This window comes from Annulohypoxylon truncatum (genome assembly GCF_022578515.1).
Source record: "Annulohypoxylon truncatum strain CBS 140777 unplaced genomic scaffold F4807scaffold_7, whole genome shotgun sequence".
NCBI classification, from domain to species: domain Eukaryota; kingdom Fungi; phylum Ascomycota; class Sordariomycetes; order Xylariales; family Hypoxylaceae; genus Annulohypoxylon; species Annulohypoxylon truncatum.
Window position 1 is genome coordinate 560,623 of NW_025953793.1, and position 12,461 is coordinate 573,083.

General features: G+C 48.1%; 4 protein-coding genes across 4 annotated transcripts; 3 read left to right on the forward strand and 1 right to left on the reverse strand.

Annotated features, from left to right (window-relative positions):
• Positions 1-3,408, forward strand: F4807DRAFT_415568 (exocyst complex subunit Sec15-like protein). Its single transcript, XM_047997055.1, has 9 exons — positions 1-1,063; positions 1,125-1,367; positions 1,414-1,545; positions 1,598-1,699; positions 1,754-1,863; positions 1,911-2,046; positions 2,115-2,564; positions 2,624-2,877; positions 2,962-3,408. The coding sequence occupies exons 1-9, from the start codon at positions 245-247 to the stop codon at positions 3,050-3,052; spliced, it is 2,337 nt and encodes a 778-aa protein (XP_047856831.1). The 5' UTR covers positions 1-244; the 3' UTR covers positions 3,053-3,408.
• On the reverse strand, positions 3,388-4,718 carry F4807DRAFT_415569 (histone-fold-containing protein). Its single transcript, XM_047997056.1, has 2 exons — positions 4,606-4,718; positions 3,388-4,448 (listed from the first exon to the last, which is right to left on the reverse strand). The coding sequence occupies exon 2, from the start codon at positions 4,260-4,262 to the stop codon at positions 3,744-3,746; it is 519 nt and encodes a 172-aa protein (XP_047856832.1). The 5' UTR covers positions 4,263-4,448; positions 4,606-4,718; the 3' UTR covers positions 3,388-3,743.
• A 1,826-nt stretch (positions 4,719-6,544) lies between these two features.
• F4807DRAFT_415578 (Fcf2-domain-containing protein) lies at positions 6,545-8,034 on the forward strand. Its single transcript, XM_047997057.1, has 2 exons — positions 6,545-6,935; positions 7,158-8,034. Exons 1-2 carry the CDS (start codon positions 6,675-6,677, stop codon positions 7,533-7,535), a joined length of 639 nt encoding a protein of 212 aa, XP_047856833.1. The 5' UTR covers positions 6,545-6,674; the 3' UTR covers positions 7,536-8,034.
• A 436-nt stretch (positions 8,035-8,470) lies between these two features.
• Positions 8,471-11,375, forward strand: F4807DRAFT_450452 (vacuolar protein sorting-associated protein 16; the record flags this gene model as incomplete). Its single annotated transcript, XM_048000131.1, has 5 exons — positions 8,471-8,615; positions 8,828-9,592; positions 9,650-10,889; positions 10,962-11,043; positions 11,124-11,375. The coding sequence occupies 5 exons, from the start codon at positions 8,471-8,473 to the stop codon at positions 11,373-11,375; spliced, it is 2,484 nt and encodes an 827-aa protein (XP_047856834.1).
• Positions 11,376-12,461: the final 1,086 nt, after the last annotated feature.

Here is a 12,461-nt window from a genome sequence, read left to right on the forward strand (position 1 = left end):
TGTATCACTACTAGTCCAATTCACACCATCTACCAGAGAACAATCTAATTACATGTACCTAGGAAACAAATACCAGGCTCGGCGATGAATGTCTGCATTGCCGCCGACTTATTATACTCAATGTGCCTCTTCTATTGAGCCATCCTTCTTCTGTAACCTGTAACCTCTGACCTCCAACGCTCTGTAGCCTGCGCAACGCATCTGGTGGCATCGCGGTGCCACCAGACTGACATCCGTCGTCATCATGCCACGACGGGTTCAAAATTACGATGACTATGGCTCCGCAGTCCAACAGATTATTCTATCAACTTCAGATGCCGAGTTCGTCGACCAATTAATACCTGTCCTGAAAGATGCGACGACAACCAATAGAGCGGCCTCCCTCACCCAGAACCTATCACAATATGCCGAAGATCGGGAGACAGAGATCGAGAGGATAGGATTGACAAAGCATGAGGAGTTTCTGGGTTCCGTAAATCAGCTGCAGAATGTCCGCGAGAGAACGGTTGCATTGACTGCCGATATCCTCGAACTGAACCAGTCTATTCAAGCCAGTACCGAGAAGTTGGCAGAGCAGAAACAAGCACTAGTCAACACGCGAGCCGTCCGAGAGAATATTTCTGATGTATCCGATGCCTTGAAGGAATCTCTGAAGATACTGCACGCAGTCAACAATGCCCACGACTTGGTTCGCAAGAAGAAGTACTACGCTGCGCTCAAGTCACTCGAAGACCTCCAGAACGAATTCCTCATCCCGATCATACAGAACAACTTTGCTACCCAGCATCAACTCGCAAACATGATACAGAAGTCCATTCCTGCATCTCAGAAAACCATATCCGAAGCTGTCATGACAGACCTTAATACTTGGTTGTTCCGCATCAGAGAGACCTCGCAGTTCCTTGGAGAGGTGGCCTTCTATCACACCGAGATGCGTCGTACACGTCAACGAGAGCGCGCCGAGAATGACGAATTTCTGAACCATTTCAAGCTGAACTCTGCTATCGAGCTGGTCTTCGATGAGAGTGAGGAATTCGATGTACTTGATAATGAGGAACTAAAGGTGAATTGTGCCCGTTCCGATATACTACAAGATTTATCCGTTCTAAACCAAACCGATATAGGTCGATTTTACCCCTCTGTTCGAGGCCCTTCACATACATGAGGCACTGGGCCAGAGTGATAAATTCCGGTCCGAGTATGCTGCCACTAGAAGACGACAAAAGGAACTACTTATCCCAAGTTCTGTGAGCCTCACTACTGATGACGAATCCTCTTTGAGCAGCTTGCTGGAAGGCATTGCTGGGTTCGCCATCATTGAAAAGGCCACCATGCGCCAAGCACCTCAGCTACGAACAGCTATCGATGTAAGATTCTCGGTCGCTTATCAGGTAATAGCGCTGACATGTTCAGGTTGAGGAGCTATGGGATTCGATGTGTGCTGCAGCAATATCTTTGACTTCAAAGGCATTGAGTGATATCAACGATGCCCAAATCCTCCTGAATATCAAGGGACGCGTCGATCTTTTTATTCTGACAATGGAGGTAAACCATTCGTGATCCTTTCCCTGTAATATCAATTACTGATGAGTTCTAGGGTTGGGGGTATTCTGTCTCGAGACTTGACGAATTCCTGGTCGACCTCTTCGACAGATACGCCGAATTGTTGAAGAGAAGGTTCAGCGAGGACTTTCAAGAGGTAAGGGGGATCGCATGCCGTGAAGAGAGTTGACCGAGCTGACCAATGAAGAAGATTGTGTCGACTGATGACTACATGCCAATGGCCATAAATACCAGGGAAGAATATGAGAAGGTGGCTAACGTTAGCTGGTTTGTTCCAGAGAAGCCCAACGATGAGCTTGTGTAAGCCTTTATATGCGCGTTCTTGATTGCCCATCTAACTGTCACAGGTTTCCATGCGTTTTGCCCTTTTCTCAAATGTATCCGCTGTGTTGTATCGACATTAGAAATTTCCTCAACCAGTTTTATTTCTTCTCGGACGACCATTTCCAACACCCAAACAAGATCGACGATACACTACGCAAGGTAAATATTGCACAAGCTACTTTTTTTCTCTTCTCATACTTTGGTGTTTTCTAACTTCATATTACTAGTCTCTTGATGAGCTCCTTACCGAGAAGGTGTGCAAATCTTTGGTAGAGAGATTGAGTTCGCAATACTTGGGTCAGATAGTACAAATCTTGATCAATTTGGAACACTTCGAGATCGCATGCCAGGAGTTAGAACAACTCTTGATTCGAGCACGATCTTCGGCGTCCGCCGGAGGGCCCCTGACCCTTGCAGCTACCGAGCAGTTCAGAGAGAACAAGAAGACCGCTGAAAAGCGCATCTTCGAGCTGGTGAATTCTAAGATCGACGACCTGGTCGAAACGGCAGAATATGACTGGACCGCGATTAATCGTCCCACAGAACCGAGCAATTACATGCAGACCTTGACTAGATACCTTTCGAACATAATGAATTCGACGTTGCTAGGACTGCCAAGAGAGATTAAGGAGCTCATCTACTTTGACGCCCTCAGTCATGCGGCGAATAAGATTCTTGTCAGTGAATCATATTTTTACACCTTCTTCTCAACCTTAGTACTAACAGAACAATCCAGGCCCTTCCCCTATCGCCCGACGTAAAGAAAATCAACCCGAACGGCGTGGCGGCGCTTTCGATGGACGTCCAACATCTAACCACCTTCGTGGACGGCCTCGAGAATGGCTTCATGCTTCGGTCCAACCTGGACGAGTTGGAGCAAACAATCCAACTCCTTCAATCAGATAACACGGACGAGTTCTTCGACATCTCGACCAGGAACAAGAAGTACGGACGCGTGGACGCCATGAACGGCCCGGTCCTGCTAGAGAAGTGAGTTTACCTACCCCTTGTCGATTTTCGGAAAAGTATAAAATATAACAAGAACATGCGATGTGCTAACGCATATATCGGTAGACTCACCCAACAAATCATCAGTTCGGGCCAGGCTGCCCAAAGATTTGCCAACTTCTCGTCGAACCTCTCGTCGCGGTTCGGTACTAAGTAGAGTAGATGGGTATATAAACTGTATGCGCTGGGATATCTTATACAATCTGGACCGGGTATGCCAAGCAGTCTTGTAGCTTTCAGGAACGTAGCACGCCTCAAACACATCCCTAAGTCAACGGATGGGGATGGTGATAAGGAAGCTGTAGCTATAGCAGGATGCGTGAATAAAATCAGATGCTGCCGTGTAACGATCGCGATACGGTGAACATGAACGTAAGCCTAGTAGGCAAGTACGTAGGCTGGTTAGGAAGTGTATATATACCAAGCAAAGCCATCACATTTCCATTCATATCGCAAGTAGCTACGCAGATGGATATGATCAAGCGCGGGAAATCATAAAAAAATCAATCGACGTTGCATTCGTTGTACCATATAGCCCGCAGCGAAAACGGGCGACAGCGTAGGCTCCTTGTGCGACCTGATAAACCCCTACGCCAAACTATCAAAAAAGAGTTAAGAACAATGTTTGTGTCCCCTAGTATTATTCACTGAAAGAATTTCTGGAATGTACTGTTCCACCAGGTCCCCTAGCCCGTCCCCGTCCCTTCCAGCTCATCGCGCACGATCTGCTCCCCCACAACCGACTGTTCTTCTGCCCTCTTCTCTTCAACCTGTCCTTCTCCTCCTCCATCAACTCCTCCTTCTCTGAGGTTCTCGTAAGGAACGCCCGGGTTGACCACACTGCGGCTCTACTGCTGTTGAGGCATCCCCGGGTAACCGTACATGCCCTCCATGTCGCTGTACATCGGCTGCGGCGGCTGCTGGCTGTAGGGACCTCCGGGGCCGGCCTGCACCTGGTTGTACATGGGCGGGCCGCGGTACTCTTGTTCAGAGGCCATGGCGTGGCCACCCATGCCGTAGTCGCCTGGTGCCATATGATTCGCGGCTCCGGGTAGCCCGTGCGATCCGGGCATCTGGTTCCCGGGCGCGGCCGACGGCACGCCACCTTGAGCCGATTGTGCCTGGGCGGGGTTCGCGCGCTTTGCGTGGCTTGCCTCTTCGCGGGGTACGATATCGATGAGGAAGTCGAACATGTCGCTCTTGGCGAGGGCGGAGGCGATGTCGGATCTCTGCAGGGTGCGACGCTTGTTCTCCTCTGCGTGGATCCACGCTCGCATCGTGAGTTCGGTGATGAATATATCGCAACCCTTCGCAAATAGGATAGGTGCTTCGGCGGAAATCATCTTGACCTCGGGGTCGGCCTTCATAACCTTTTTAATCCTGGCAAGGGGTAGTTGATGTAACTTGTAGTCATGTTGGTCAGATTCGAGATGGTTGATGGTATTCTGCCAATAAGTCGTCAGGATGTCTTTATATTGACCGTGTAGACCCTGGTGAACGTTGGCCCAAGGACCTGTGTAGAGCTCGGCGGGTGCGAAGCCGGAATTGGCAAGCTAGATAGATAGATTATGTTAGTCTAGTCGATAGCTAGGATGGAAGGAGGCTCAGAAGCAGGATGGAACAAGAAGTGTCAAAGTGACGGAGAGAAGGACGGGTGACGGGAGGGGAGAAGAGAGGGGCAGGGAAAGAGTTGAGGTCGGTGGGACTCACCGCTGCACTGGCACCTAGAAGGAGAGATGATTAGCGACGTCGCACGAGAGAAGGCAACTCGCAACGGATGAATGCGATTGTGAGGTACTTACCGTAATGACCTCCATGTGCTATATCATAAGCACCGCTCCCTCCACCACCTCCACCTCCACCTCGCGACGACTGCGGGTGACTCGACGAGGATTGATCCATGGTATTTTTATCTGTATTTGATCTGAAAGAATTGCGCGCCAGTCTTACAACCTTAAGTGCGCAAGTGAGAGAAGAAGCGCCGAGTATTTCAGAAGCCGCGCGAAAAACACAACCACAAGAGCTCGACGGGGCTGACGGGCAAACTGGAAGTCTTGCGCTATGTAGTATTGGACGCACGCGCACGACACTAATAAGTTGCTAGCGAGCTTTTTTGGTCGAGTGCTGCCCTTTTTTTTTCGCTTGCCGAGAAATTCGTCGCAGGTATCACTGTGCGTGGACAGACTTCCCGACGGCGGAGAAAAAAATAAGGACTGTTTGTATTGTTTACACAGGCCCTTGGGTCGAAGCTTTGGTGCGCGTGGTGATGTAACAAATGAGCTTTTTGGACCAGTAGGTATTCAAAGTCGACCTCGGATTGGCGAGATTGATTGGACGGGGGGTTGGGGCGGGAGTGACCAGCTTAGAAAGGGAAACGGATTCGGATGATTGATTGGGCGGTGTCTTGAAAGTTAGTCCGGGGTTTGGAAAGAACTGCCCAGCTGCTCAGGTGCTTTTGCTTAGGTGCTGTGCTGTGCTGTGCTTAGCTGATCGTTTGTGCGATTTAAGGTTCGCCGGCTCGAGGATTTGTTCGGATTTGTTTCTTAATCACGCGAAGGTGATTTGCGGCGATTTATTTTTGCACCTTGTTTTGTCTTTTTTTCCTTTTTTTGCCCTTTGTCGCTCAGAATAATTATTATTCGTTCCCGAGTTCTTCTTTAGTCAGAAGTTTGCTCACGTCCCGGCTTGCGGCTCGCTCCGAGACGTCCACTATTTTTTATCTTCTTGTCGATTGAACCTGGAAACTGGAACTTTAAGGCTTTCGATTCGTTCAGTCTTGTCCAGTCAGATCCTCTCTTTTCACCTTTTCCTATTTATTTTGATTCTTTTTTTTAATATCTCTCCAATCAGGATGGTTGAATGAGATGAATCGAAAAGTGAAGAGAAAAATAAAAATAAAAAATGAGTTAAAAAAAGAAAAAGGATGAACTTGGACAGAAGTGCTTATGCTTGTGGACTTATGAATTGTACGTTATGTATGCATCCAAATGATCTGATCAAACAACTCAAGGCTAAGGTATTTATTAGCTTCTATGTATGTGTAAGGTAATGTGGTATGTGTATTGGTTGTATGGGCGTGGATGGGATGGATGGACGTACGTATGGAGGTATGGGATGTATGGGATGTGTGTGTAGGTACCTATGGATGGAGGGATGTATGTGTTGGATGTGTTGGTCGGGATTGGGCAATGACGTGAATGCATTTTCTAGAATTGCTCTGATCTTCGATGCGCTTTTACGCTTTTACGTTGTAGGGCTGGCTGCGAAAACTGGGCAGCCTCGATGGGAACCTGGAATCAATGCGCTGGCAATATGGTTGGGCATCAGCGACCCGCAATCCGCACACTTCCTTCCTGCCTTCTCACAGAAATCACAGACTCACATCCATCGGACACTGGGGAAGGGAAGCTGCGTACCGCAGGTTGGGGGTGGTTGCAGGGATGGTGGGTGTATGTCCGGAACACCTTGACAGGCAACTCCGCCTTTATCGATAGGTCCGAGTAGCCTTTCGTGTTCAAACTGCCAACCAAATCCCTGCCAGGTGTAGAGAATAAAGTAAATACTTACCTAGGTACACAGATATATTCAAGTATCTTCCACAGCCACAGCCACATGCAGAAGTACTCAGCCTCTATTCCACCAAAGCCCAGCCACATCGTCTAACCCGGAACCTAGATGAAATTTTATCATCTTCAAAGCTCCGAAATTTTATTTTTCTTCCTGCATTCCCAGGCTTTTGACACTACCAACTCTGTCAACAAATTTGGTTGTCGCCCAACATGGCGGACATAACCACGACAACTGATCTGACAGATGATCAGATCGAGCAACTTCTCATGGAGGCTGAAGTTAGATTACAAGCGAAATGTCAAGGACAAGATAGCAAGGCTATTTCCGCTCCCCCAAAGTCAGCCGTCGCAAAGATCTCTAAGCCAGAAGGCTCATTATTGAAGCCGGCCACGCTAGCCTCAAAAGACAGTGCTAAGTCAGAAGAGCTGTCGGTAAGAGTACCTGAGCCCAGACGGTCGAAACAAGAAATGGTATGTCATAGATTCCATCCAACATATTCAAATGTATTCCTGGCGATGTCCTTCCATGATGAAGTATATAACCCAACACAATTGAAGTGGTAACTATTCCCGTTATGGGTACGTTGCTACGCCAGAATGATAGATAAATATCATAGTTACTCTGACTCTTAATTTCATACTTCCTTACTTTCTGTCGGCTTATGCAGGAGCTCTTTGCTGATCAGTCTCCAGGCCGTCAAAACAGATGCCGGTCCATCCTGGTTCAATCTTCCCCGAACCGATCTTACTCCCGAACTCAAGAAGGACCTGCAACTACTACGCATGCGTGATGTGCTAGATACGAAGCGATTCTACCGAAAAGACAGCTCACGGTCCCTGGTTCCTGAGTTCTCTGCGGTCGGGACTATAGTCGAGGGTCCGACTGATTTCTTCAACGCTAGATTAACCAAGAAGGAGAGGAAGCGCACTCTTCTTGAGGAGGTTCTAGAGACCGAGGACGTCACACGCAAATTCAAGAGCAAGTATGGCCAGATCCAAGAAACCAAAGCTAGTGGTAAGAAGGGCCACTACAAGAAGATGATGGAGAAGCGATACGGCAACAAGAGATGAAGTCTAGTATCAGTTATACTAGATCTGAATCTTGATTGTGCGTCGCGAAGTACAACTCACGACTTGGCCGGGATGTTCCTAAAGCAACCCCTGTACGCTTAGGGGTGGATGCCGGAAAGCGTAATAATCATTCCCAGCTAAAATAAATCACTTCGACTGAAGATGATTATGATCTTTAGGATACGTACGGGTAAGTTGTCCACTGTGGTTCCGAGGTCGTCAGAACTACGTGGCTCATCGATATCTTAGACTACTAAGTGTGAGAGGACCAATGGACTTCTCGGGAGCCTACTGCGTACGACGCATCTCAGCTCAGTGGATGGGCGAAAACTATCCCAAGTTGTGTTGAGGTTCTAGCATGCTCAATAGTGTCACTTAAAGTTAGAGTATCTAGCACGATGTTGACCCAGCCTGAAAATATGGCAAAGAGCTTTGCATTACAGTAGTCTGGCTATCTATTCTAGATGCCACTTGATGAATAAAGTTTTGAAAACTACATATATGCACATACAGTGCCGCGTATATTGCAACAACCACCAAATGCCCCATATCCTTAGCTCCCTTGAAATAATCATATGTGCAAAATTTCCGGCTAATACATATAAATAACTTCCCGGATCCTCCTTCTGTTAGATCCATGTTCGTGTAGTGAATTTTGTCGTGATAATATATTCCCCCCTGTCAGCCTTATTGATCGTTGAACTTTATGAAGCTTAAGGTATAGGCCCGTGCGCGTGAAGTTGAGTTTTGGGCAGGATTACGTAGGAGGTACCTATGTAGCCCGACCTTTACCCGATGTTATTACCCAAGCTTCAATCATTCATCTTCCTGCCATCGAAGAACAATACCGACATATAATCATACCACAATTCTGAAATTTGGTTGTGGTTGTCGACTGCTTGACTATGATACCAAGATGATGAAATAGAGCGAACATGGAAGCGACGCATCCAACAGCCGGTTGGGAGAAGGTGGGAGATAGGTTTTACCGCAAGACACAGCTCTATACCGCAATCTTCGACCAGGATCTTGACTTGGATAATTATATCGTGGCTGGCGCTCCATATGGCGGCGCTATAGGTAAGTTACAACACAACATCATATTATACTCCCCCTTTTCATTATGATATTTAAAGGGCGTTCTGCATTAGAATATCCCCCATAAGACTTGATGCTTAAAACGAACATCCCGTTTAGAAGCTTAGCTATTCTGTGATAACTCATTTTGCTGCAGACAACTTCTTAATGCATCTAAACTTAACGACGCGTGAAACGCCGCTGACATCATATAGCAATATGCCGGGATGACACTAAAATCATCTCGTACCAGCCTTCCAAATCATCAAAGCCCAGCATTGACATATACAGCTGTGCTGGTAAGCTATTAAAGAGCATCGCTTGGGACAAGGGATCTATCAAAGGACTTGGTTGGTCTGAAGATGAGAAACTTCTGGTTGTGAGCTACGATGGAACTGTGAGGTGTTATTATAACCTACAAGGGGACTTCACCCAATTCTCTCTCGGTCGCGAGGCTGAGGATTTTGGCATTCGTTCGTGTCGTTTCTACGACCATGGGATGGTTGCGTTACTCACCAATAACGCCCTCATATCTGTATCCTCGTATGATGAACCACGGCCAAAAGCGCTCGCGTCGCCACCGGAAGGGGAAGTCCACGCTTGGGCTATCATCTCGCCTAGTTTCACGTTGTCGAGGTCGGTAGAAGTGCTCTTGAGTGTCGACAAGACGGTTTATACCGTGGATAAAACTGAATGCGAAGATCGATTCCTAGACATTGGTCCGTTTTCACATATCAGTGTGTCACCAAATGGGAAGTTTGCGGCTCTCTATGGCACGGATGGGAAAGCCCACGTGATCACCGCAGACTTCCAGAGCCGGCTAAGTGAACACGATTCCCGATCTCAACTTACTCCTAAATATCTGGAGTGGTGCGGAAACGATGCAGTTGTTATAGCGTGGGAGGATGAGGTGAACGTGGTAGGGCCTAACGCTGCGGTGGCAAGTTACGTTTATGAAGGTCGTGTCCACGTAATCGCAGGTAAGCTACAAAATTGCATCCAACTTGAAGGTTATCCAATAATTAACATAAAGATAGACCATGATGGAGTAAGGCTCATCACCAATGACGTCTGTGACTTTATCCAGAAAGTACCTGACGTGATAGACGAAGTATTTCGTTACGGCAGCGAATCGCCGGCCTCTGTTTTACTCGATGCTGTAGAGCAGCTTGAGAATCAGTCTCCAAAGGCTGATGATAATATCCAGCTTATCCGACCTAATCTCGTCGAAGCCGTCGATACTTGTGTTGCTGCTGCTGGACATGAGTTCAATATACATTGGCAGAAGCAACTACTTAAGGCTGCCTCATTCGGAAAATCGGTGCTTGATATCTACAACAGCGACGATTTCGTGGATATGTGCGAAACGCTGCGAGTAATTAATGCTGTGAGATACTACGAAATTGGCCTGCCCCTATCTTATGAACAGTTTCAACGCCTTACACCAGAAGGACTTATCCAAAGACTCATCAACCGCCACGAATATTTGCTTGCACTTCGCATTGCTGGATACCTTCGTCTGCCTACAGACCGCATATACGTTCACTGGGCGTCCGCTAAAGTCCGAATTGGCACGGAAGACGATGACTCGATCTGCCGATTAGTTGTAGAGAAGCTTTCGGGAAAGCCGGGAATCTCATTTGAGTCCATCGCTCGCGCCGCCTACGACGAAGGCCGTGGTCGACTAGCGACAGAGCTTCTGAACCACGAGCCTCGCGCGGGACGACAGGTGCCGCTCCTCCTGAGCATGGAAGAAGACGAAATAGCCCTCGACAAGGCGATCGAAAGCGGCGACTCTGATTTAATCCTCTTCGTCCTTCTTCAGTTGAAGAAGAAGCTCCCATTAGCATCCTTCTTCCGCGTGATCAACGCACGGCCCACTGCTACTGCACTTGTGGAATCGTCGGCGGCGTTGGAAAATGATAATGCATTGCTTAAGGATCTGTACTATCAAGACGACCGTCGGGTGGATGGTGCCGGCGTGTTCATTCGCGAAGCATTGCGCCAACCCGACGCGCGCACGGCGGGTGACAAGCTAACGCTCGCTGCTAAATTGCTGTCCGATTCGAGAGAGCACCACTTCGAGCTAACAGCCTTGAAGGAAGCGGCCACGCTTCTACGCATGCAGGAAGCCTTAGATCGAGATTTGACGGACACGTTTACCGGCCTGAGTGTCAACGAGACGTTGTTCAAGTTGATTCGTCTCGGCTATCATAACAAAGCCAAAAAAGTCCAGAGCGAATTCAAGGTCCCAGAGAAGGTGGCTTGGTGGATCCGGTGAGTTGCTATTTGCGCAACCCTACGTATCTATTCGAAATAGATGGTAGCTAACGAGGAACGCTGCGCTAGACTACGCGCGCTTGTCGCGAAGCGAGACTGGAACGAGATTGAGGACATCGCTAAGAGCAGAAAAAGCCCGATTGGGTGGGAGGTAAAGCTCAAAATTCCCAAACCCCACATTCCACACAATCACTCCATCACTGACAATCCCCTTTTTTTTTCTCCATCTAGCCCTTCTTCAACCAGATCTTACAGGCGGGCAACGCTCGCCTAGCGGCCATCTTCATCCCCAAGTGCACGAACCTGGAGCCCGGGGCCGCCATCACGATGTACGAGAAGTGCGGCATGCGCGTCAAGGCCGCGAAGGAGGCCGTCAAGGCGAAAGACGCCGACGCCTGGACCCGCCTGCTCGAAGCTGCCGGCAAGAATACGCCGGAGGGGAGAGAAATTGAGAGGGTGGGGGCTCAGGTGTTCAAGAAGTAAAGTTTGTTAGGTACCTAGATCAAGTTCATCGCTTGTGGAAATTAGTAGTACGATAAGGGGGGTTAGTCCTACGGAAGGCAGATAACTATATTCATTACAACGGAGTCTGTTTTCTACTTTAGCAACGTGACTTCTAGATCGACAAGCATTTCATATTCAAGCCAAATATGTCGTTTCACAATCCGGGTGGCGGCATGCCAGCAAAAAGGGAATCTAGCTAGGAATTAGATAGAGGATGCCCCTGTATTTCTAGCTACCTATGTGAACTCCTTGCGAGATACCTTGAGATTTGCAGTACGTAAACCATGGGTATAAACCATTCAAATTATCTAGACCTGCCAGAGGAAGAGAAAAGTAAAAAGGGGGTCTCACCAGTCAAGCTGGCTAACGTTGAGTGACTACGTGCGCTCGTTGGTTAATCTACGTAGATCACAGTGCCTAAGAGAGAATATCATTTCAGCCGAAGCTATTCTAAAGCATTCATATTTGCACAAGCTCATCATATTCGGGGAAACATTTTGCATTTCTTCCTATGCCGATGCCTAAGTCGACGGGTCTGTTCCTCAGTCTAGCGAACCCGGGGAACGGGGGACGATGGTGACCAACCAAAACGACCGGGAGACCCGATTTGGCACGCGACAAGCACGGCGGAACGAGCTCCTAAAAACGTCAGTACCCCCTACTCACCGAGCAGATTAAAGCAGTAAAAGAAAAGAAAAAATTGTCGAAGGTAAAGCGGAGAAGAGAAGAAGAAAAAAAACAAAGGCGACCCTGAACCCGTATCCGCAAACTCCTAACAGGACTTTTTTGGTGGCATCCGAAAAAAAAAGAAGAGATCTTGAAGGCCATCAATCCCTTAAAACCCGCCTCTCAATGCTCGAATCCTCCCCACCACCGCCCCTCCTGCCTGCCTTCCAAATCAAGTTCGGTGCCGTAAACGAAAATCGTATATTGCAGGTATCAGGCGAGAAAACCAAGTGTTCAACCCATTTCATGCTTTTCGTGGGGTGACCCTTCCTCTGTGTTGACGAATTCCGGAAAATGCTTATAAAGGCGCAAAGATGAATCTGAAAGCAAGGTATGGGT

Coding starts and splice junctions, on each gene's coding strand:
- F4807DRAFT_415568 (XM_047997055.1), top strand. CDS start 245: ATGCCACGACGGGTTCAAAATTACGATGACTATGGCTCCGCAGTCCAA. Junction 1,700..1,753: donor TCAGCGAGGACTTTCAAGAG/GTAAGGGGGATC, acceptor CCAATGAAGAAG/ATTGTGTCGACTGATGACTA. Junction 2,565..2,623: donor ATGCGGCGAATAAGATTCTT/GTCAGTGAATCA, acceptor AGAACAATCCAG/GCCCTTCCCCTATCGCCCGA.
- F4807DRAFT_415578 (XM_047997057.1), top strand. CDS start 6,675: ATGGCGGACATAACCACGACAACTGATCTGACAGATGATCAGATCGAG. Junction 6,936..7,157: donor GACGGTCGAAACAAGAAATG/GTATGTCATAGA, acceptor ATCAGTCTCCAG/GCCGTCAAAACAGATGCCGG.
- F4807DRAFT_415569 (XM_047997056.1), bottom strand. CDS start 4,262: ATGAAGGCCGACCCCGAGGTCAAGATGATTTCCGCCGAAGCACCTATC.